This window comes from Talpa occidentalis, unplaced genomic scaffold (genome assembly GCF_014898055.3).
Source record: "Talpa occidentalis isolate TD23 unplaced genomic scaffold, MPIMG_talOcc4v2.1 talOcc4.5, whole genome shotgun sequence".
Lineage (NCBI taxonomy): Eukaryota > Metazoa > Chordata > Mammalia > Eulipotyphla > Talpidae > Talpa > Talpa occidentalis.
Window position 1 is genome coordinate 130,298,123 of NW_023604861.1, and position 19,728 is coordinate 130,317,850.

A 19,728-nucleotide genomic window follows, 5' to 3' on the forward strand; every position below is an offset into this window, starting at 1 on the left:
GGCAGGCCGCCTTTCTGCAAGCGGGTCCCTGGATCACAGGAGCAGCCCCCGCTCTTGAGAGCTTTGGGGAATTTTCCTGGGTCGGGTCTGGCTCCGGGCAGGGGTTTCCAGGCTGATGCGTGAGTCGCCCGCCCTGTCTGCCAGGTGACTTGTGCTCAGAAGCATTTTGAGGTTCCGGAGAGGGTCCTTGATGCCCCTGAAATTACTGATGAATTGGAATGTGTTTGGAGGGGTGCCATACCTGGGGGGCCCCCAGAACAGATAGGGCTTTTGAGCCGGGTCTCCCGTGGACGCTTGGCTTTCAGGTCTGAAGGGAAGCACCTGGCTTCTTCCACCCTTCAGGGCTGTGCCTTCTGTGGGGTGCAGATTGGGCCTGCAGTTGGAGCTAACACTCGGGAAGAGGGAGGAGGTGCTTGGCCAAGCCCCTGGCCCACCTGGCAGCCCCAAGATGGGGCCTTGGGAGGAGCTGTGGCAGTGGCACCTTGGGGGATCAGGGGTGAGGCTGGCATTCCTATGAGCTCAACTCCAGAACGTCAGGGAGGCAGATGGGAGTTGAGATTCTCAGGGGGCCATGTTTCCCGGGGTTTCTGTGAGCTGGGTAGGGAAAGAGGCTGCGTTATGAGGCATTTTTTTTGCTCCCAGAAACTTTGACACATTTTGAAAACACAGAACCCCTGAGGCAGTTGAATCTCTTGGGAAAGGAAGGGGAGAGGGTATAAGGCTTATTAGAACCGGGTAGTGGAAGACTTCCTGGAGGAGGTGGCTGAGCTGAGACTGAAAGCATTAAGCTTTGGGGTCAGACTCTGACGTGGAGTTGAGGTTTCCTTCATAAAGTTGACTGTGTGTTCTCTTCCCCAGCCCTGTCTGCTTCCTCTTACAGTGGGTGTCCATGTTTGGTTACAAATGGGGGCACAGAGCGGCACAGAGCCTCTGCCACCCCCTCGCTGAAGGGAAGAGGACTGTGGTTTGTGGGGAAGGTGTCTACAAGTTGCAGAGATCTGGCCCTCTCCCAGGGTTCACTTAGGCCTCAGTGGGAAGCAGGTCAGAGCCCCCCTGGGGACCAGTGAGGTGGGGCACAGTCCTGGGCGCCTGTCCTTGAATGGGCGAGGCTGGGCTCCCGGGGCGGAGGTGCTCAGATCCCTCCCAGGAGACAGAACTGGTTTGTCTGAAAAGGTTTCTTCTGTGCGTGTGTGTTTCCCGCTGTCTTTTGTTCCGGCCATGCGAGAGAAGTGGCTTGTTTGGGAATAGTTATTTTCTGGTTTTCGCTCTTTTTCTCTTCTCTTTCTTGAAAGGCATAAAATCCCTTTTGGGCTTAATTATGGGGGCCAGTAGAGACAGTTCCCCACGGCCAGGCGGAGCGGGTGGGGGCGGGGGAGGTGCTAACTGCCAGGGTGATGTCACTCCTGGCCGCCCGCCACGCGGAGGGTGGAGCCGCCGAAGTCTACCTGTGGCTCTGGTGGGTTCCAGGAAAACCTCATTAACCCAGATTGGAGGGGCGGAGGGCGAGGACCCTGGAAAGAATAAGCCAAAGCCGGATGGAGAGTGTTTCATAGCGGCATCTTTCTTCGGGCAGCTGAAGTTTGGACTCTGGACTCTCCCTTGGGAGTGGGGTCAGCCGTGTGCGGGTGTCCTCCCTGAGCTGACAGTTCCTAGCGCCCTGCGAGCAAGGAGCATGACTTGCGGGCCGGACTCTGAAGTATTTATTGCCCTCCCTTTACTATCAAAGGGATACTGGGCACTCTCGCATCTCTGGATGCCGGGTCCCCAGTGTGCGGCCGGGGTTTATGGAGCACAGAAGAGCACTTTGTCCCCGGGCCGCTGTATGTTGAATTCTGACTTCTTTTCCTCTCCCGCCCCGTCTGAGAACAGCCCAAGATGACGCGGGCCTGCTCGTGCGTTGCAGTTTTCAGTTTGCTTGTAGTGGGGACTCTCTCCAGCAGCACCGAGAAGCGAGTTTGATGTGTTGGAACGCTTTCGCCCCCGGGCGTGTCCGGCTCTGAGGAAGTGCCCGCCCGTGAGTGGCGTGTGCCCCGTCTGGGACGTGTGGGGCTCGGGCCTTCGTGGCCCTCAGCGGGGGCCTGTGCAGTCTCCCCTGTAGTACCTCGACTAACACATGGCCTCCCGGGGAGCCACTGTGAACAGATGTTAATGACCTCTTGGGGAAGCTCCTGGTGACCCTCTATTCCCAGTTCTTCCCCCTGGCTGTGTGGCGACCGGCCAGGCGCAGGCAGCCTGGACCCCGTGGAGCTGACTCGCTGGCAGTCCTCGTTAGCAAGGCCCTTTTTCTGCCCCTGTCCTGTCTCCACCTATTCCCCTAGTTTTAGTTGGATGGGGTGCGTGGTTCCAGTGGCCCGATCTGTGGGGCAGCCCAGAGACAACTTTGGGTTAAGCAGAGCCCTAGGCCCGAGTCGCTGCTCAGCCTCTAGCTCCCCAGGTAATCTCGGTGAGTCACTTTACTTCTAAGTCTCGCTGTCCTCTGCAGAGCGGGCGGCACACCTGTTCTCCCTGTCCTCATTGTGTCGCTTGCCTCTGCATTTCATAACGAAGGCGTGAAAGTGTTTGGTAAGAAAGCACCGGAGGAAAGTGAGCTGTCGGTATAATTAGGGTTACCTTTCATCAAGTGTCTGCTAGTGAGGGCTCACGGCTTTGCCTACCTTTCCTTCTGATCTTCACCCCAAACTTTTATATTCATCATTGCTCCCATACTGTTGGTGAGGCCTGTAGAGGTGACTCCTCCCTTCCATGGGCAGATATGGCGGAACCAGCGTGTGTGTGTGTGTGTGTGTGTCTGTGTGTGTGTGTCTGTGTGTCCCCCAAATAAATGGATAGGTCCGAATAAGCAGATAAGTCTCCCCCACAAAGCTGAAAAATGTAGGGACTGGCTGAACCCTACAGGGTCACGTTGGGTACTTGCTGCTTATCCCGGAGAACCTTGGCGTGTGTGTTTTGGATTCAGGGGTGTCTGGCTGGGCTACACTGACCTGAAGAGCCCCTGGAGGCAGAACTTGGACGCTGGCAACCTCCTGGGCATGGGCTGGGGACACCTGATGGTCACTGAGGGACAGACAAGAACTCCCCCAGGAACCCTGGGTCAGGAAGCAATGGACTCGCAAGGACAGGGTGGGGCGTGTGCACCCAAGACCCGCACGTCCTTGGCTTGATGTGAACTAGCCTGATGGGTGTCCCTGTTCTCGTGTTCAGAGGGGCCTCCTGCCTGCCCTGACAGCCTGCGCGTGCTGTCTTTCATCTTGGCCGGTGGGGACACTGGCAGTCAGTCAATTCTGGGATTTGGGTACCCTGGCACCCCAAGCTCCTGGCCCCCTCCAGGGCCAGTGCCGCTGAGGTGGGGGCACCAAAGAGATTGGTCACGAGATGATGTCTTCACCAGAGCCTGGTAGTTTCACAGAATGAACTGTTTCCTGAGCTCCTCCGTTTCAGCAACCAGTTTTGGAGACTTGGGCTGGAAGCCCCCCTTGAGGGCCTGTCCAGTGTGTCTAGAGAGGAACGGGATTAAGAGAGTCTGTGGAAAGAGGGCTTTTGGCGCCAGGAACCTGCCCTCTGGAACCGATTCAGCATGGAGTCATTTCCCTCTTGGCTGTTCCAGCAGAGGCTGGGCTTGGGATGGGAGCGTGCCTTCTGGAACCTTCCTCTGAGTGGACCATGATGCCTGCAGGAGGGCAGGCACATATGTTTCCTGCAACACAAGGATGCACACTGGGGTGCAGGCTGTAGAGGTGAGGCCACAGAGGGCATACCCCGAGCTTAGGGTCCCTCGGCGACTGCTCCTTCCAGCTCAGGTGGATACAAGTCCCCGCGGCCTGAAGGGCTGGCTTTACTTGCGGGTGTTACTGCTCTGCTACTGCTCTGCCCTCCTCAGGAAGCTGACCTGGGCGGGGAGTCCATCCCAGAAGATGCCAGCCTCCCCGGGCTACTGGGCCAGCTCCCCTGTCCTGCGTGCCGTGGGGACCAGAGGAGGCGGTGGCTCAGCTCAGGTGGGAGTCGGGAGGCCTAAGCTTCCTTTGGAAAGTGTCCCACTGCCTGTCATGCCGGCAGTTTTGGGGAGCCAGGCGTTCTTGCAAGTCCACAAGTGTTGAAGGCAAGCTTGGGAGGAGGAGAGCACAGAGGAGAGTCTCGGGTCTCGGGACCCTCTGGTCGGAGAGGGGAGGCTGGCGGAGGACCCGCCCCGTCGGAGGATCCCAGAGGTGGCACCTCCTGCCCTGCACCCCTGCAAGGTCTCCTCCTGGCATTTACGACTCTGTGGGCTGTTAATTATATGTAGAGACTGCTGCTCTGGCCTTCAGCCCTGGGAAAAACTCCTCTTCCCAGTGACTCACCTGAGGGCTGCAGGCCCACTAGGAGCTCTGTGTGAGCGTGTGTGTGTGTGTGTGCGCACGCGTGTGTGTGCACCAGGGTGTGGGTGGTGGGCCCCTAGCCTGGCTTGCACGACAGCGGGGCCTTCCCTGGTAGGTCCTGACTGCCTCTCTCCCACTGGGCTTTCCCGCTGCTTAGGCAACAGTCCACACATTTCTGGGAAACCTGACTCCCACCTTCTTGCCACTTCCTCCTCAGAAAGCAGGAAGCTGTGTTCCTCTTTCTCCCTCTTCTTCCCTTTCTGGCATCTTCTCCCTTTTTTGACAATTCTGACACTCCTTAGTCCCTAGCTTTACAAGTCTGAGAAGTTCTTCCCCCAGAGGAGGGGGCCGGGCCCTGGTGCTGTGTGGCTTGGGGAAGTCGTGGCCACTGTCCCTCAGTCCCTCGTCTGCTGAGGCCTTCCTCCCCTCGGACGGCTCCGGCGGCCTTGCGGGCGGGTGACGGCCTGGGGTGGACTTGGCCTGGGCTCAGATACTTCACCACTATTCCTTCTGGGGAATCGAGGACCACAAGCTGCCCTAGGGGTCACCTGGGGGGTGGCCCCGGGCCCCTGGGGGTGGAGGTCAGGGCAGGCTGCTTGGAGGAAGTGTTCTGTCGAGCTCAGCACTGCCGGCGCACGGTCAGACTGGGGGTGGGGGCTGGTGCTGTCTGCACACACCTCAGCACTGGGCCGCCTGCCCGGGTCCGCTCATCAGCAGGAGCGGAAGCCACGGCGGGCAGGTTGGGGCAGTGGGGAAGATGGGCATGTTTATCGCGCTGCTCATCAGCTGAGTCACGATGCCAGGCCCACGATCCTCCCCCGAGACTCGCCCAGGCAGCCTTGACTGTGAGCCCGCTGTGGGCTGGCACGGGAGAGATGCGGGCTAGGGCCCGGCGCCTGGCTTTGACGCTGCCCTCCTCCTCACTGCTGGGTGCCTGTGTGCAGGGGCCTCCCTTAGCCCCAGTGAGCCCATCCCTGAAATGGCAGGAGGCAGCTGAGTGGCTGCGGTGAGGTCGTGGCTGTGTTGGGGGACAGTCCAAGGGTGTCCCCGAGTCTGCTGCCCCAGAAGAGTTTTGCCTCCAGCACAGTTTGGGATGGGCACTTGGGGCCAGATCTAACGGCCAGAGCCCAGGTACCTGCCGTGTGCATAGCCCGTGCCGGCGGGAGGGCGCGAGCCTGGCCCGGGCGCCCTGTAACCGGAAGCAGCAGCAGGTGGGTCTGTGGAGACAGGCTGGGGGGGCAGTGACACATGAAGGCCCGAGAGAGGGCTTGTCCCAGAGTCCCCCCGATGGCAGTTTCAAGTCAGGAGCTCGAGCTGGCTGCGAGGCAGGGCGTTTACTGGCTTGGGAAGCCTCAGGCAAGCGGGGCCCTGAAGGAGGCTGCGGGAGCTGCGGGGGCTGCAGCCATGCTCCCAACTGCCCTGGGCGGCTCCTGATCTCCCCGGGAGCTAAGGCCTGTTTCCCTTCGGTGATGTCCACTTGAAGCCACATCTTTCCCACTTGGGAGCCCCTGGCAGACCCCTGGCCACGCTGGCTCGGGCTGGGTGTGCGCATCTACCCACAGCACCCGGCACGGGCTGGGCGTCAGGCCTCAGGGGCACTTGCGGGCAGGCTCCGCGGTGGCCACGGGTGCTCCTGGGTTGGGGACTGCTGCCGTCCGACGGCAGGGCACAGAGCACCTGTTACCCAGGGCAGCACCCGGGGCCTGACAGTCTCCTGCCCTGGGGGGTGTTCCGGGTGGGTGTGTGGTCTGCAGGGACCTAGGCTGTGGGGTGTTTTGGGAGCCGCTGAGACTGAGCGCAGGCTGACGGTGCTCCCACGTCTCCGTGGCCGGAGGTGGAGGTGCCGAAGTGCAGGGGTGTGGCGCTGCTGTTCCTGGATGGAACACGGGGTGGGGGGAGTCTGGTAGCAAGACATCTGGGCCAGCCAGGACCTGCTGAGCCAGGGCTGGGGGATGGACCCATTGGGCTACCCTGTCTCCCCATACTCCATCCATGCAGGTGCTCTGGGGGGATAGGGGTAGGGGAGGGATGCGCACAGGTGCTCAGTTTCCAGGGGCCAGGCCTGGTTGGGAGTCCTGGGAAAGGGACCAGCCAGGATGCAGGCCCCGGTGTCTCCGTGGTCTGCAGCAGCGGCTGAGGGGTCCTGGACTCTGAGCAGAGTCCCTGGCATTTCCCCATCTCCCCTCCAGCGCCCTGTAGAAGGAGGATCCTTCATCTTGACCCCCAACTAGGTACTGGGCATCCTGGCCCATCCCTTCTGCACGTGTAACCAGAGCAGCCTGAGCCTGAAGGCCTGGTTTGGCTCCCCTTTGGGGTAGGAGCTGGGGGTAAGTCCGGAGTCCTGGGCCCTGGGACTGGGCAGATGAGGTGCGACCCGAGCTGCTGGATCGTCTGCCTCGGTGTGTCCACTTTAGGCTTCACAGGGAGGTGTGTGGAGGCTGCGAACAGGGTACAGCCTGCCCAGATGACATCCAGGCTCCATCCTGCCTCCTGTGCCCCCACAGCTCCTTCTCCACCCACTCCTAAGCCTCGGTTTCCTCACCTCTAAAATGGCTTTTTTCATATCCTGCCTCATGAAGCCCCTTCTTTGCCCGGACTCAGATGATCTGGAGGAGCCAGGAGCTGAGTTTGTGCCCCAGGGGAGAGCCCCCCACTGGCTGTGATTGGGGGAGGGGTACAGTCTGTACCGCCTGGGTGTGGAGCTGCTCTGCGCTGGGTGAATGGCTGCTAGTCTTACCCCAGCATGCTGATGTAATAGGGTCTGCAAATATGGCTTTTGCCCCCTTCTCAGAAATAAGAGCTTTCACTGGCAGGCCAGACTTTGCTCTGCCAGCGGCTGGCTCCTGACCCAAGGAGGTGTGGTCTAGGCTGGAGGGATTGGGAGGAGACTGGTAGCCCCAACACCAGGGCAGCTGGGTGGGGTTGTTGGCTTAGGCTGTGGGGGACAAGGTTCTGTGCCTGCAATTGCAGACAGGTTGCCCCAAAGGAAATTTAATCTTTCCTTCTTGGGTGTAGGGTTGACTGGTGATCACATTCTGACACAGGTTAAAAATTTGTTCTTGGCATCCTACAGCCTCTCTTTAGTAATCCTCTCCCTGATTCTGTAACTCCTGCCCACCCGCAGTGCTCCAGATCCAGAAGTAGCCCCTCCTCCATGTGACCTGATTTATACTCTAGTGTGAGCGACTAGCGTCCCTTAACCTTTTCAGAGGCATTTTTATTTTAAAGGGGATGCTCTGTAGCTGCAGGGACAGCGATAGTGCCTCGTCCTTCCCCTCACCCTGACGTACACAGCTGGAGCCCTGGCTGGGTGCAGGTGTCGAAACTGCAAATTTCTGCCTCTGTGAAACTAGAGGACACTTTATTTAGCAGAGCAGGGGGAGGCTGTCTCTAGCAGCCCGTATGCCAGAGGTGCCAGGTGGAGTCTGAAGATCAATGAGCTGGAGAGCGGTCGGGGGTGGGGGGGGTGGGGCCCTCATGGGGGGCTGACGGGAATCCTGCACTGAGCTTGTTAGGTCAGCCTGGGCCGCGGAGGGACAAGCACTGGAGGCCAGGCTGTCGTCTATGCCCCTGGATTGCGTTTCCCACCCAGAATCATCTTCATCTGGGACATCTCCAGCTTCCTGCCTCGGCCATACGCTCCTTCCGGAAACTGAAAGTCATGACCCTGAGTCACTGCTCAGTGCCCCTTCCCCCACCCAGCCTCCCTGGGTCCTCTCTGCGCCGAGTCCCATGTCGGGGATGTATCTCCCTTGGTAAGACAGCTGCCAGCGGCCCCTCAGGCGGCCTTGACTGCCTCGCACAGACTTGGAACTAGGACTACCCCACCGCCCTTTGCTCCCGCTTGGGCCAAACCCTGTTGTACATATGAGCAACCTGGGCAGGGTCTTTGCCAAGGTCACCCAATGACCCAGTGAGTTGGGAACAATACCCCGGCTGTAGCCAGGCTGTCCTGGTACCGGGACTTGTCACTTTCTTCTGACCATCTCTCATCTCTCTCCCAGGTCAGCACCAGGAGCAGAGGCTGGTGGGGCTGGGCCGGGCTGGGCAGGGCTGGGCTGGGCTGGGCTGGGCAGGGCAGCCCCACTCAACGCCCAGTGGAATCCTGCCCTGCCTGGCTGGGTTCTGGCAGGCCAGAAAGCAGAGGAACTGGTTGGTCTTCCAGCTCCAGGCCCCAACCCAGCCCTCAGCTGGGCCTGTTCGGAGGCGAGTCCCAGCACGCGTCTGCCAGGCAGGCGCCAGCTCTGTGGAGGGGTGGGTCTGGGGGTGCTGGTGGAGCCTTGGGATCCCTCCTCTCTCAGCACAACCCTGGCCTGTCCGGGTACTCCAGGTGGGCCACAAGGGGCTGGGGACAGGCCTCAGACCTTGACCTCAGGTTTCCCATGCAAAGCGCCGGCATTCAGGGCCAAGGGACCTGGGACTGCAAAGGGGTCTTTAAAACCAAGTCCAGGTGCTGTCCTTGCACCCCGGCCCTGCCTGGGATCTCCCAGAACAGTGAGGTCTGTCTCCAAGCGGCCAGGTGGGGACACTGAGGTGTGATTATGTGTGTAGCTGGGGGCTGGGGGGTGTTTCTCACGCAGGAGGTACCCTACAAGGAAGTGCTGATGGATTTGGGGGCCTTGTCTGTGCCCCCAAAGATGCATGTTTTCTGGGTAAAGGCGGAAGGACACCCCCTTCACCTACCTGCCCATTCCCGGCTCCCCTGCCCTGGGGCTCACTCATCACCCCCTCTGCAGGCCCCAGCTTGACTCTGTGGGGAGACACGGAGTCTTTAAATCACTGTGCCTGTCACCGGAAATGCTGATGTTGCCCCCAAGCACCGGTGGGGCCTCCTTCCCGGGAGTGTCTTTAGCCAGGAGATTTCAGGGTCTTGAGGACAGAGCCTTGAGTTCTGTGCCTCCCTGGCGGCTCCCAAGTTAGGAAAAGAAGCCTTCAAAGAGGAAGTGATTTATTATCCACCCCCCTGCCCCCCGTGTGGAAGCGCCTGTCTTCCTGGGCCGCCCTCCTGTCCCCCATGACCCTCTGTGGCCTCCTTTTCACCCCACATCGCTGGCCTTACTGACAGGGAATGAGGCCACGCCTTCAGGAAGTTTAGGGTTCTGCAGCCAAGCCCCTTCTGTTGTCCTTGTGGAAAACAAGTCCAAAGAAAGGCCAAGAGCTGCCAGGTCACCCAGCCAGGGTCACCCAACCAGGTACTGGAAGGTTGGGCCACACCCTGGGGCAGCCTGGGCTCCTCCCCACCCCGGTGTCACTGACCTGCCTTTCCCTGACACACTTGCTGCAAGTTGCTTTGGCTTGAACCTACCTGGCCCTTTGGGGCTGTACTCAGCCATGTGAGCAGCGCCAGAGGAATGGGTTCAGATGACCTCCCGGAGGAGAGGAAGCAGAATCATAATCCCACTGTTGCCGGGCCCAGACATTTGGTAGAACTCAGGAGTGGGGTTGGGTGCTTTGCAACATCCTCTTCCCTCCTTCCCTTCCAGGCAGGAGCCCCTGGAAGAGCTGAGTGGCTGGTCCCCTCTCCCCACACGGTGGGTTCCTCCTGGCCTCAGCGTCAGGTCTCCTGTGGGGTTCAGCCACGCCCCTGCACCAGGCCGGCTTCCCCAGAGGCTGAGGAGGGCCGGCATAGCCCAGACAGGCTGCCAGCACCCCAGCCTTGCTTTGGGACAGAAGAGTCTTGCTTTACAGTGTGCCCTGCTGGGAACCAAGGGCTGGGTGCCTCTGGTAGCTGAGGGGCTCCCCAGTTCCATGGTGAGGCTGGGCAGGAGCTGTGGGGTACTGTCCTTGGAGAGTAGATGATCTGAGGTGGAGAGAGCCGCCAGGAGTTACTGGCCCTGGGACTTGTTTCCAGAACTCTGATGCTACTCAGAGCCTGGTGAGCATATGAGTGGGTCTTTCTCCGCAGTGCCCAGACTCAGGGCCACTCTGTGAGGCCTCGTCCTGTCTAGACTGTTCTCCCAGCCGTCTGCGGACCACCTACAGGAGTGGGGGACATGTTCAGCATGTGGAGCCCTGTATCTTTACCCCAAACCCACTGAATCAGCCTCAGACCTGGCACTGAGGAGCGTCATAGCTAAGTCTCCAGGGGATTCTTGGGCCCCGAGGAAGAAGGCCCAGCCTGGGTGATGGCTTGGGTGTTACTGCTGGCCAGTTGGGCATCTTGATGCAGAGATGGGCTTGGGGAGGGTAAAGGCTGAATTTCTGTACCTCAGAGAACTCATCCCCCGATTGCTCGCTGAAGTCTGGGGGTGAGGGGTCAGCCTGTTTCCCTCAGATCCATAGATTCTGCCATCAATAAGGGGGTGAAAGCTTCTAAAAAGTCAGAATCTCTCAAGCCTCCTGAGGGTACCTGCTGTCGTGTGGGATCTCGACGGCCCTGGAATGGTGTGTGGTCCTGGTGTGACTGGGCCTGTCCTCTCTGGCTGGGGACTTCAAGCCTGGCCCTTATGTTCCTCATAGGGCGAACCCAGGCCCTGCAGTTCCCCTTCCACAGGTTCCCCTTCCAGGGCTTGACTCTGTGCCCTGGCAGCTGGCCAGGGCTGGGCAGACCATTTCTCACCCCCTCTTTCTCCTTCCCACAAAGTCCCGGGATGATGATCCCCAATTTCTAAGTTCAGAACTCCAAGCTGCTGTCCATTTAGCATGTGTTGGGGAACACAGTAACACTTCTGGAAGGTCTGTTTTATCCCTCAAGTCCAGCATCGGACGACACACAATAGTGAGGTAGGGTGCGGCCTGGGAGCCATGGCCTTGGGACGTGGTGGTTGCGGATTGATAGGGGGTGGTGGGGGCCAGGGGTTGGGGTGGTACAGATGAACATCCTCTTTGGTCAGCCCCAAGTTAGAAGCCCCTCACTTGACCTCAGATGCTCACTTGATGTCCCATCTGTGACCCTGCCGTGGAGCTTCCTGCCCCGTGTGTCTGAAGGGAGGCTGCATCACACTCCCAGGCCCCTGGGCTAGCCAGGGTGCTACTTGAATGGAGGATGGCCCCCCTTACAGCCAGGATAGAGTGAGCGCTGGCAGGAGTTGGCTTGAGGCTACCTTCTAGAAGCGTCTCTGCCAGTGCTGCACAGGGGTCTCATGCCATGACTCCTAGAGCTTGAAGCCTCATTGAGGAGCCTTAAACAGGTGGACCCACCAGCCAGGGAAAGTGGACCTTTGGGCCACAGAGAAGGCTAGAGATGGCAGGTGAGGAGAACAAGTTGTCCAGAAGTCTGTGGACACTGCTGCTGTCCTTGGGCAGGTCCCTCACTCTGTCTGAACCTGAGTACCTTAGCTTGTGAGAACTTTTTTTTTTAAGATTTTATTTATGCATACAAGAGCTGGGGTACAGGCCAGAGATGCGGAGGGTGAGAGGATTCACAGAGACAGAGTGGGGAACAGAACAGGCAGACTGACGAAATACACTGCTGAGGGTTGCAGCGGGGAGACAGGAAAGGTCTGCTGCGCCATGTGGGTTGCTCCCTGGCCTGCCGGGGATCGAACTCATGCTGCAGAGGTTGCGAATTGCTTCATAGTGCGGTGCTTAACCCCTTGCGCCACCAGGGAGGCCCATGTGAGAACTATTAATGTCGCCCCCCTGACTTACCTGCAGGAGAGATGGGAAGGGAGGGAGAGAGCTCAGATGCTGGAGAAGGCCTCATGCCATCCCTGGCCACTTTCCTGCTTTCTGAACCCTTGGCCCCTGTCTCTCTTGATCCTTCCCACACAGTTTCGGGCGTGTCCAGGAGACCAGTGTGGCTGAGATGGACATGGACTCCTCTCTGCCTCCCTGCCCCATGACCCCCCAACTCCCACCCGACCCAAACCTGACTTTTCCAGCCAGGAGGCTGCCAGGGCCTCTGTGAGGGCTGTGAAGGAACAAGTGGGCCTTTCCCTTGAGCAAACTGAACCTCTTGACCTGAACATAAGGGCTTTGGTTTATTGTATGAAAAATGGATTTTCCCTGGACTTGCAGAAGTTGAAGGTGCCCTGAAAAATGGGGGCTGGTTTACCTTTGCCTCTCACACAACTCTGAGGTGGTTTCCGAGCCAGGCTGGTCTGTCCCCAGGCAGCCCTGATCGGGGATCCCAGAAGGACTCAGGTCAGACAGGGGCAGCGCTGAGGTGAGCCCGAGGGCTGGCCTCGGCGCCCGGCACAGCGGCCTGCACGGTGAACCAGAAGTCTCACCCAGACTCCAGTGTCAGCTGGCACCTGGTGATCCAACTTCAAACTTAGCAGTTTCTGCTAATTCCCTCCCCAGGTTGCTGAGACTACCACAGAAGGTTCAGGCCGGAGGGGGTTGGGGAGGTCACTCTGGCCCATCCCTGGGTCACTGCAGCCCAGCCCCACCGTGCAGACCCAGCCCAGGGGAGGAGAGGCAGCCTGGAGGCCAGGGAACTGGTTTCAGTGGAGAAAGCGTTTGCTTAAGAGCTTGTTGTGTAAACATGATTGCAGAGAAATAAGCCCAGCAGAGTTGAGGGAACAAATTGTTTTTAGGGACTGGGCAGATCCCAGGTCTTATCTAGTCAAGAGAGGAGCCCTGCTCTGGGGAAACTGTTAACCTGTGGGGCCTTCCTCTAGGTGAGGGCTGCGCCTCCCTCGTCTTCATCTGGGTCTCTGCTGGTGCCTCCCAGGTTCTGTGGGGTCCCTGGGGCGTCTAGTTCTCTGCTTGACTTGGTTCCCTCCCTGTGAAATAGGGCCTGGGCCCTTGACTCTGGCTTCTCTGGAGGTTTGGTGCTCTGAGGCTGCTCCGGCTGGAGCCCTGGTCCAGGAGCTTCCTCTCCAAGCGACGGAGTCGGTGTATCGGAAACGTGCTCTTCCTGTGGGGACCACCTGGGAAGCAGGACGCCCAGGGCGGGGGCAGGCACTGGAGAGTGTGACGAGGGTCTCCATGGGTGTGAGGGAGTGGGACCCCTGAATGCGGGCTCCCCTCCAAGCCGCCTTGCTGGGAGCAGTCTGCTGTGGACCTGAGCGGGCGCTGGCTGCTCTCGCACTGGCCTGCTGGGCACTGTGCTGGGTACTGAAGGGCGCAGGCTTCGGGGAGGCAAGGGGCAGCTCGGAAGCTTGTGGAGTGAGGACAGGGATTTGAAACACCTGTGACGGTGGACCCAGCATGTGGCTTGGGGAACAGGTAGAAAGTGGGGAACTTAACTGTTCCTTGTAGGTGGGCCATGACGGCTCAGACGGCTCCTTCTGGGACCAGAACCTTTTCTTGTGAGGGGAAGGTAGAGTTGGGTTTTGTGCTTTTGGAGGAAACTCAGTGGTATTTCTAGCCTTGTGGTTTCTACACGTGTCTGATACACCCCTGACCTGGCAGCTGTGCCCCGGCCTCAGGAGGCCAAAGTCTTGTCTTTCCCTCCCTGCCGGCCTTCTCTCAAGAGGGGGCCCTGTGTGGCCTGTGGCCAGGACCTGGCAAGGCCTCTTAGGCTGAGGACGCCCTGCAGCCTGAGCCCACGCTCATGCGGGAGCTGCCCCCTCTCCTGCAACCCGACTCACCGCCATCTTCCCTGACAGAGCAGCCACCCCTGCTGGGGGGTGGAGGAGCAATTCTCTGTCGGGGTCTCTACATGTCTAACCTCATTGAATTTTGCAACCATCATAGAGTATGATCTCTGCCACCCCACTTTACAGATGGGGAGAATGGAGCCCTGAGGGATAGTGATGCCCCAGGGCCATTCAGCTGTAAGTGGCAGAGGTCGGGGGTCTCCCAGCCTGCATGCTCTGAGCTGCTCTGCTCCTTTGTTCCGTCTCTGTTCTGACCTTGTCACTGGCCCCTCAGGTGAACTGTGTCATCAGGCCACCTGGGTCAAATGCTGAACAGGACACTGATGGCTACTTTTCTTGCCACCAGTCTGTGGGCCCTGCCTTCCCATCCACTGTACTGGGGCCGGTGTTGGGGGTAGGGGTGGTCCCCCATCCCAGTTTCTACGCAGGCCTGCTTGCCTATGCTCAGGCCCCTTCCTAGTCCTGTCTGGCAGCCCCCAGGCACCCCCTCCTCCCTCACCCCTGGTCTGTTCACACTCAGGCAAGGCCACCTCTCGGAGCCGGACCTGGGAGGCAGCGTTCCTGGGCAGCTGTTTGCACACAGATCCAAGCCAGGCCCAAGCCCGTTTGTGAGGTCCCCCTTAGTGCAGGGTCCCTTGAAGATCAGGTTCATGGGTCCCTAGCCTGTTGGGCGTTCCTTTCTTCGTCTCCCATGTAGGCCTGGACCCAGCCCTTCCTGCCCCTAAGCAAGTGGCCCACTGTGGGGAGGCGTCCTGGGCAGGCTGGGTGGGCCTGTGTGGGCACTGGCCTCACTGCAGCTCCCTGCCGTCCCTGCCCTCCCCCGGGGCTGCCCTCTCCCTGGAGCCAGGTCCTCATGAGACTGTTTCTGGGGCCTCCAGACACTCAGTGGGATAGGCTTGGTGGTCTTGGACTGTGAAACTCCCTCGACAGTGGCCCCCCAAGACGTCTGAGTTTTAGTGTAGGGTGGACTGAGGGGGCTCCACAGCCTGTGTTCTAAGTAACAGGGTCTTCTGAGAGGTCTGGGGTGCCCTCACTTGACTGAGCTTCTCTGACAAGGGCTCTGCCTCCTGTCGTGTTTCTGCGCCCCAACACCTAGTACACAGCTGTGCTGTCATAGTGTTGGAGGGATGCATGTGGGCCAGCGGGCTTCCCCGACCCGAGGGTCCTGGCGTCCACATCACACGCGCGGGCTTTCCTCTTGTGCTCTGGTGGGGAGAGAATTTACTCAACTGTCCAGGATGGAGGACCAGGAGTAGCGGGGCCTGGCCAGGCCTCTGCTCATACCATTTTCTGATTCTTTTCCAGCAAATAGTGGCCACCAATGTGCCCCCCGAAGATCAAGACAGCTCTGGGGATGACTCTGACAACTTCTCTGGCTCGGGTGCAGGTGAGGCTGATGTGAGGCCCCCTCCATGCCCCAGGTCATGGCTGGGGGTAGTGGTCAGGCAGCCCCCAGCGCTGGGGTAAGATGGGGTCTGTGCTACAGGAGGAAGTTTGTATTGCATGGGTGGGGGCAGTGCATGTTGTGGGCTCCAGGAGGCCCCAGGAGCCGCTGCTGCAGACAGCCGTGTCTGCCCCTCTGACTCCCTGGCCCACCTTCGGAAGTTACCTGTCTATGCTTCTATCTTCTCATCTGTAAAGTGGGAATATCTTGACTTCCAATGGTTGTCGGGTGCTATCGGGCAGCACACAGCCTGGGGGTGGTGGTGTGCATCTTAGATAACTGTTAAACCATCTCTCCTGGGGAGTGAAACCCCTGAGCTGGAGGTGGTCAGGGAGCCCCCCCCCAGAGGAGGTGCTCTTGCGCTGGACCCCCACTTCCGAGGAAGTAGGGGAGAGCTGAGGATAAAGAGCTGAGGCCACCCAGGCGGAGGGCTGAGAGCTGGGAGGGAGGAAACTGGCCTCTGTCTGCAGAGTCTGGGCCTTTCTTTCTGGGAAGGGGGCCGGCAGGTAGAAAGGTGTGCATGCTGGGGATCAGGCCTTCAGGCTCCTGGGGATGTCCCCGCCAGAGCATGGGCTTCAGCTGTCACAGGAAAGCTCCCTCACAAGGCCTTGCTGTCGCCTGGCCTCAGACACCAGGCTGCCCTGGGCACATGCAGCAGAAAGGGGCAGCTTCCCTGTCCACTTCCCAAAGTCCATCGTCACCTCAGCTAGTTCCATGCCAGGGGGTGCGGCTTCTCACGGAGGGGACGGCTTGCTCTGCCGATCGGGGAGCCGGCGTCACTGTCCCGGCCCCGGCACCCTGGCCTTCCTCACAGCCTGGAGTTGGCCTGTCCTGAGGTTCTGGTTCCGTCCCAACAAACGCTGCTTCTGGCCCTGCAGGTGCTCTGCCAGATATCACCCTGACACGGCAGCCCCACCCCACCTGGAAGGATCTGGGGCTCCTGCCGGCCACACCCACAGCCCCCGAGCCTACCGACAGGGACACCATCGTCACCTCCTTTGCCCTGCCGCCCGGAGGGGGCTCAGAGGGTGAAGAGGCAGAGCACGTGGTCCAGGTGGAGCCTGGCTTCACCCCCTGGGAGAAGGAGAGCACCCACCCCTCCCACGAGACCACACAGCACCCGACCGCCCATCGGACGTCGACAGCGAGGGCCGCCACGGCCCCGGGGCCAGCCACCTCCCACCCTGACCACCACGAGACCACACCTTCCGACCGAGCTGGCCAGCACGGCCCTCATGTTCACAGCCTGGATGAAGAAAGTCCTTCTGCCACCGAGAGGGCCACCGAAGACGGCGCCTCCAACCAGCTCCCAGTGGGAGAGGGCTCTGGGGAGCCGGTGAGGGCCTTCGCCCGCTGTCCTCTGCATTTCCTGGGAGGCTGGGTGCCCTGGTCCTAGGGGGAGGCTCTAGGTCTCTCCTGCCCCCAGGGCAGGACAAGCTAACTGAGGCCAGAGCAAGTCTTTCTAGGTCACCAAAAGGAGGGGGCCCCACCCTTAGCCAAGGCCCCTGCTTGAAAGGTCAAGTCCTGACGAGTGTCCCCTCTCATCTTCTGGTGCTCGGTAACGCACGCTGCACCCCACGAGCCTCCCTTCCTGCAGAAACGTGCGCTTTGCACCACCGGCCGCGATCCCGCTGGTGTCGTGTAGAAGGGGCGCCTGGCTTTGGGCCCCAGGAAGTCTGGGTTGGGGCGTGCGCCTGAGCCGGTGGCCGAGGTGCCTGGGGAAGGCCAGAACTGCTTCTTTCTGGGTTTGGAAAGGGACTGGGGGCTGCGGCCGGCAGTGGCAGTGGCCCTAATCCTGCTCTTGCCCTCCCACAGGACTTCACCTTCGATACGGCCGTGGAGAACTCGGCTGGGGCCGGCGTGGAGCTGGACCGGCGCAACCAGCTCCCCGTGGACCACATGGTCACGGGCACCTCACAGAGCCTCCTGGACAGGAAGGAAGTGCTGGGAGGTGAGTTTTCTTGCAGGGGCGTGGGGAGGGGACAGACTGCGGCTCGGTGGGGTGGGTGTGTGGAGGCTGTCTTAGCCCGGGTGTGGGGCTGACCACTGCCGAGGCCCCTGCTTGGGCTGCCCAGTGGGAGAGGGGCCTCCGCTTAGGGGCCTCCGCTCAGTCCGAGCTGAGCCCGTCTCTGTCTGTCCACCCTAGGGGTCATTGCCGGAGGCCTGGTGGGGCTCATCTTTGCCGTGTGCCTGGTGGGGTTCATGCTGTACCGGATGAAGAAGAAGGACGAGGGCAGCTACTCCTTGGAGGAGCCGAAACAAGCCAACGGCGGGGCCTACCAGAAGCCCAGCAAGCAGGAGGAGTTCTACGCCTGACGGGAGCGGCTCCCCTCCCCCGCCACTTGCTAGGCCCCCATTTGCCTCTTCCATGAAGAACCACAGGCCCTGCCTCCCTGCCACCACACCGCAGAGCCGGGGCTCCCTGGAGGCTCTCCTCTGCTTCTCTGACTTCTGCCTGGGGACTTGGGCGCGAGGGCTTTCTTTGTATGACCTTTCCGCCACAGCCAGGCCCTGGTGTCCCACCGTTCTGACTCAGTTTCTCCAAACTGGTGCCGCCTCTCCCTAGCCCAGCTCTGGAGACACAGAGGACTCACCCCACTCCCTTGGACCTGGACAGCCCGGTGGGCTGGAAGATGCTGTGCTGAGGGCTGAGCTGACACAGCTGTAGCACTTACTGGCAGAGACCCAAAAAGACCTAGGGGGCCTGGACACCCGAGCAGCAGGGAGGGGTGGTCCGGCTCGCCTGGTCCGGCTCACCTGATCCAGCTCACCTGGTCTGGCTCACCTGTCTCGTCGGCATCAGTTGGCTTTGTGGGGGTCTAATTTAGATATCAACTTGTTTTTGCACATGTTTCCGCTAGTTTCTTTGTTCATAGCCCGTAGACTTTGTTACTTCTGAGGTAAGTTAAGTAAGTTGACTTGGCTCCCCATCTGGCTCCCCTAATCGACGGTCAGGAGACAGCATCAGGGTTAAGAAAACTTTTTTTTTTTTTTAAACTAGGCGATCCGAATCTGGAAGCCAACATGTAGGCATCATTTGTGTGTTTTCTCTGAGTTTGTCGCTCACGTGTGCAACAGGGTACGGAATCTGTTGAGTGGCCCCGTTGGTGGGCTGGCTGACCCGGCTGCCGTGGGCAGTCACACCCATGTCCATGAACTTGGAGCCACGGCCACTCCTGGTGTCAAGGACTCCGTGTGAGAATTGAATCCTGGCACCTCGGGCTGGGAATGGAGGAGAGAGGACTGTGGGGTGGGGGAGGTGGGTCCAGAGGGTCTCCATAGACCAAGCCCTTCCTTTGGGGCCACCTGGGGCCGTTTCTTCTGGAAGGTGACGACAGGCGTCCTGGGCACACCTGGCGCCGAGCTGCTCCCTGCAGCCCAGGTCACTTTTGATTCGCTCCTGCGGCCCCACCCTGGGCTGGATTCAAGAATGTTTCCAAAGAGTCATAGTCTTTTGCTTTTGGCAAAACTCTACTTAATCCAATGGGTTTTCCCCTGTACAGTAGATTTTCCAAATGTAATAAACTTTAATATAAAGTGGTCACGTGAACGCTACTCGTTTGCGTCCCTGTGCGGGTTGTGTGGACGTGACCAGCCTTTTTCTCTAAACAAGGACAGTGGGGAATGCGGCTAAAAACTCTTCCCTGTGGGGAGGGATTCTGGGCCAGCCTCCCTCTGGGTTGCTGGGTTTTTTGTTTTTGCTCAAATGCTGGAGGGCAGTAGGCTTAGCCAAGGTTATATAAGGCCTGATGTTGATTTTTGTTGCCAAACTCGAAGCACCAGCTCCTCGATGGCTAAAGAAGCACAGCTTGGCCTGAGGCCACTGGCCCCGGAGGCCTGGACTTTGAGACACCCACCTCTGCTAGGACCACAGCCCCGCCGGGGCGCCTGCAAACTCCTGTGCTTGCTTATTTAACTCGACTGCGTTCCAGCTTCTCTGCTGGCGGCTCCGGGAGGGACCCACCTGTACTGTGAGATGCATTGCCTCGCGGGGAACCTGCACCTGTGTTCAGTCCTGGGACTTTCTGCTTGTGTGACAGGACACGACCTGGTAGGGAAGGGGTCCGTGACCATGGTCCATAGGACAGTGCTGAGCCTGTGGCTGCGCCCCTTCTTGTAACCGTAATAAATGGTACTTGTCACTTCGGGCTGTGTGGTGGCTGAGTCTCTTCTCTCTCTGACAGCGTCCTTCTGGGGGACGGCGCCAGCTCTGGCTCTGCCTGGCTTGGTGAAGAACTGTGGGCTCAGCACCAGTTTCTCTGCATTTGGGAAGGCTGTGTCCACCCTGCCCTCCTCCAGCCCTGGTTATCTCATCTTTTCCGGGGGTTCTCTGCCTTATTCTCTCCCATGCAGCCCCTCTTTCTTGCTCTCCTTCTAGATCATTCCCTTCAGGGGCACTGGGCTCTTTCGGTTTGCTAGCTACTCTGTTTGCGGATCATGAGAC

The 19,728-nt window shown here is 59.7% G+C and overlaps 1 protein-coding gene across 1 annotated transcript; it reads left to right on the forward strand.

Moving 5' to 3' along the window:
* Positions 1-19,432, forward strand: SDC1 (syndecan 1). The gene is made up of 5 exons (XM_054701344.1): positions 1-1,456; positions 15,146-15,227; positions 16,163-16,620; positions 17,100-17,235; positions 17,431-19,432. Exons 1-5 carry the CDS (start codon positions 1,100-1,102, stop codon positions 17,598-17,600), a joined length of 1,203 nt encoding a protein of 400 aa, XP_054557319.1. The 5' UTR covers positions 1-1,099; the 3' UTR covers positions 17,601-19,432.
* Positions 19,433-19,728: the final 296 nt, after the last annotated feature.

What these genes read in the sequence shown, in the direction of transcription:
- SDC1 (XM_054701344.1), top strand. Translation starts at nt 1,100, where the DNA reads ATGGGCGAGGCTGGGCTCCCGGGGCGGAGGTGCTCAGATCCCTCCCAG. An exon ending in GAAGTCTACCTGTGGCTCTG is followed by an intron (nt 1,457 to 15,145) that starts GTGGGTTCCAGG and finishes ATTCTTTTCCAG; the next exon opens with CAAATAGTGGCCACCAATGT. An exon ending in GAGAGGGCTCTGGGGAGCCG is followed by an intron (nt 16,621 to 17,099) that starts GTGAGGGCCTTC and finishes GCCCTCCCACAG; the next exon opens with GACTTCACCTTCGATACGGC.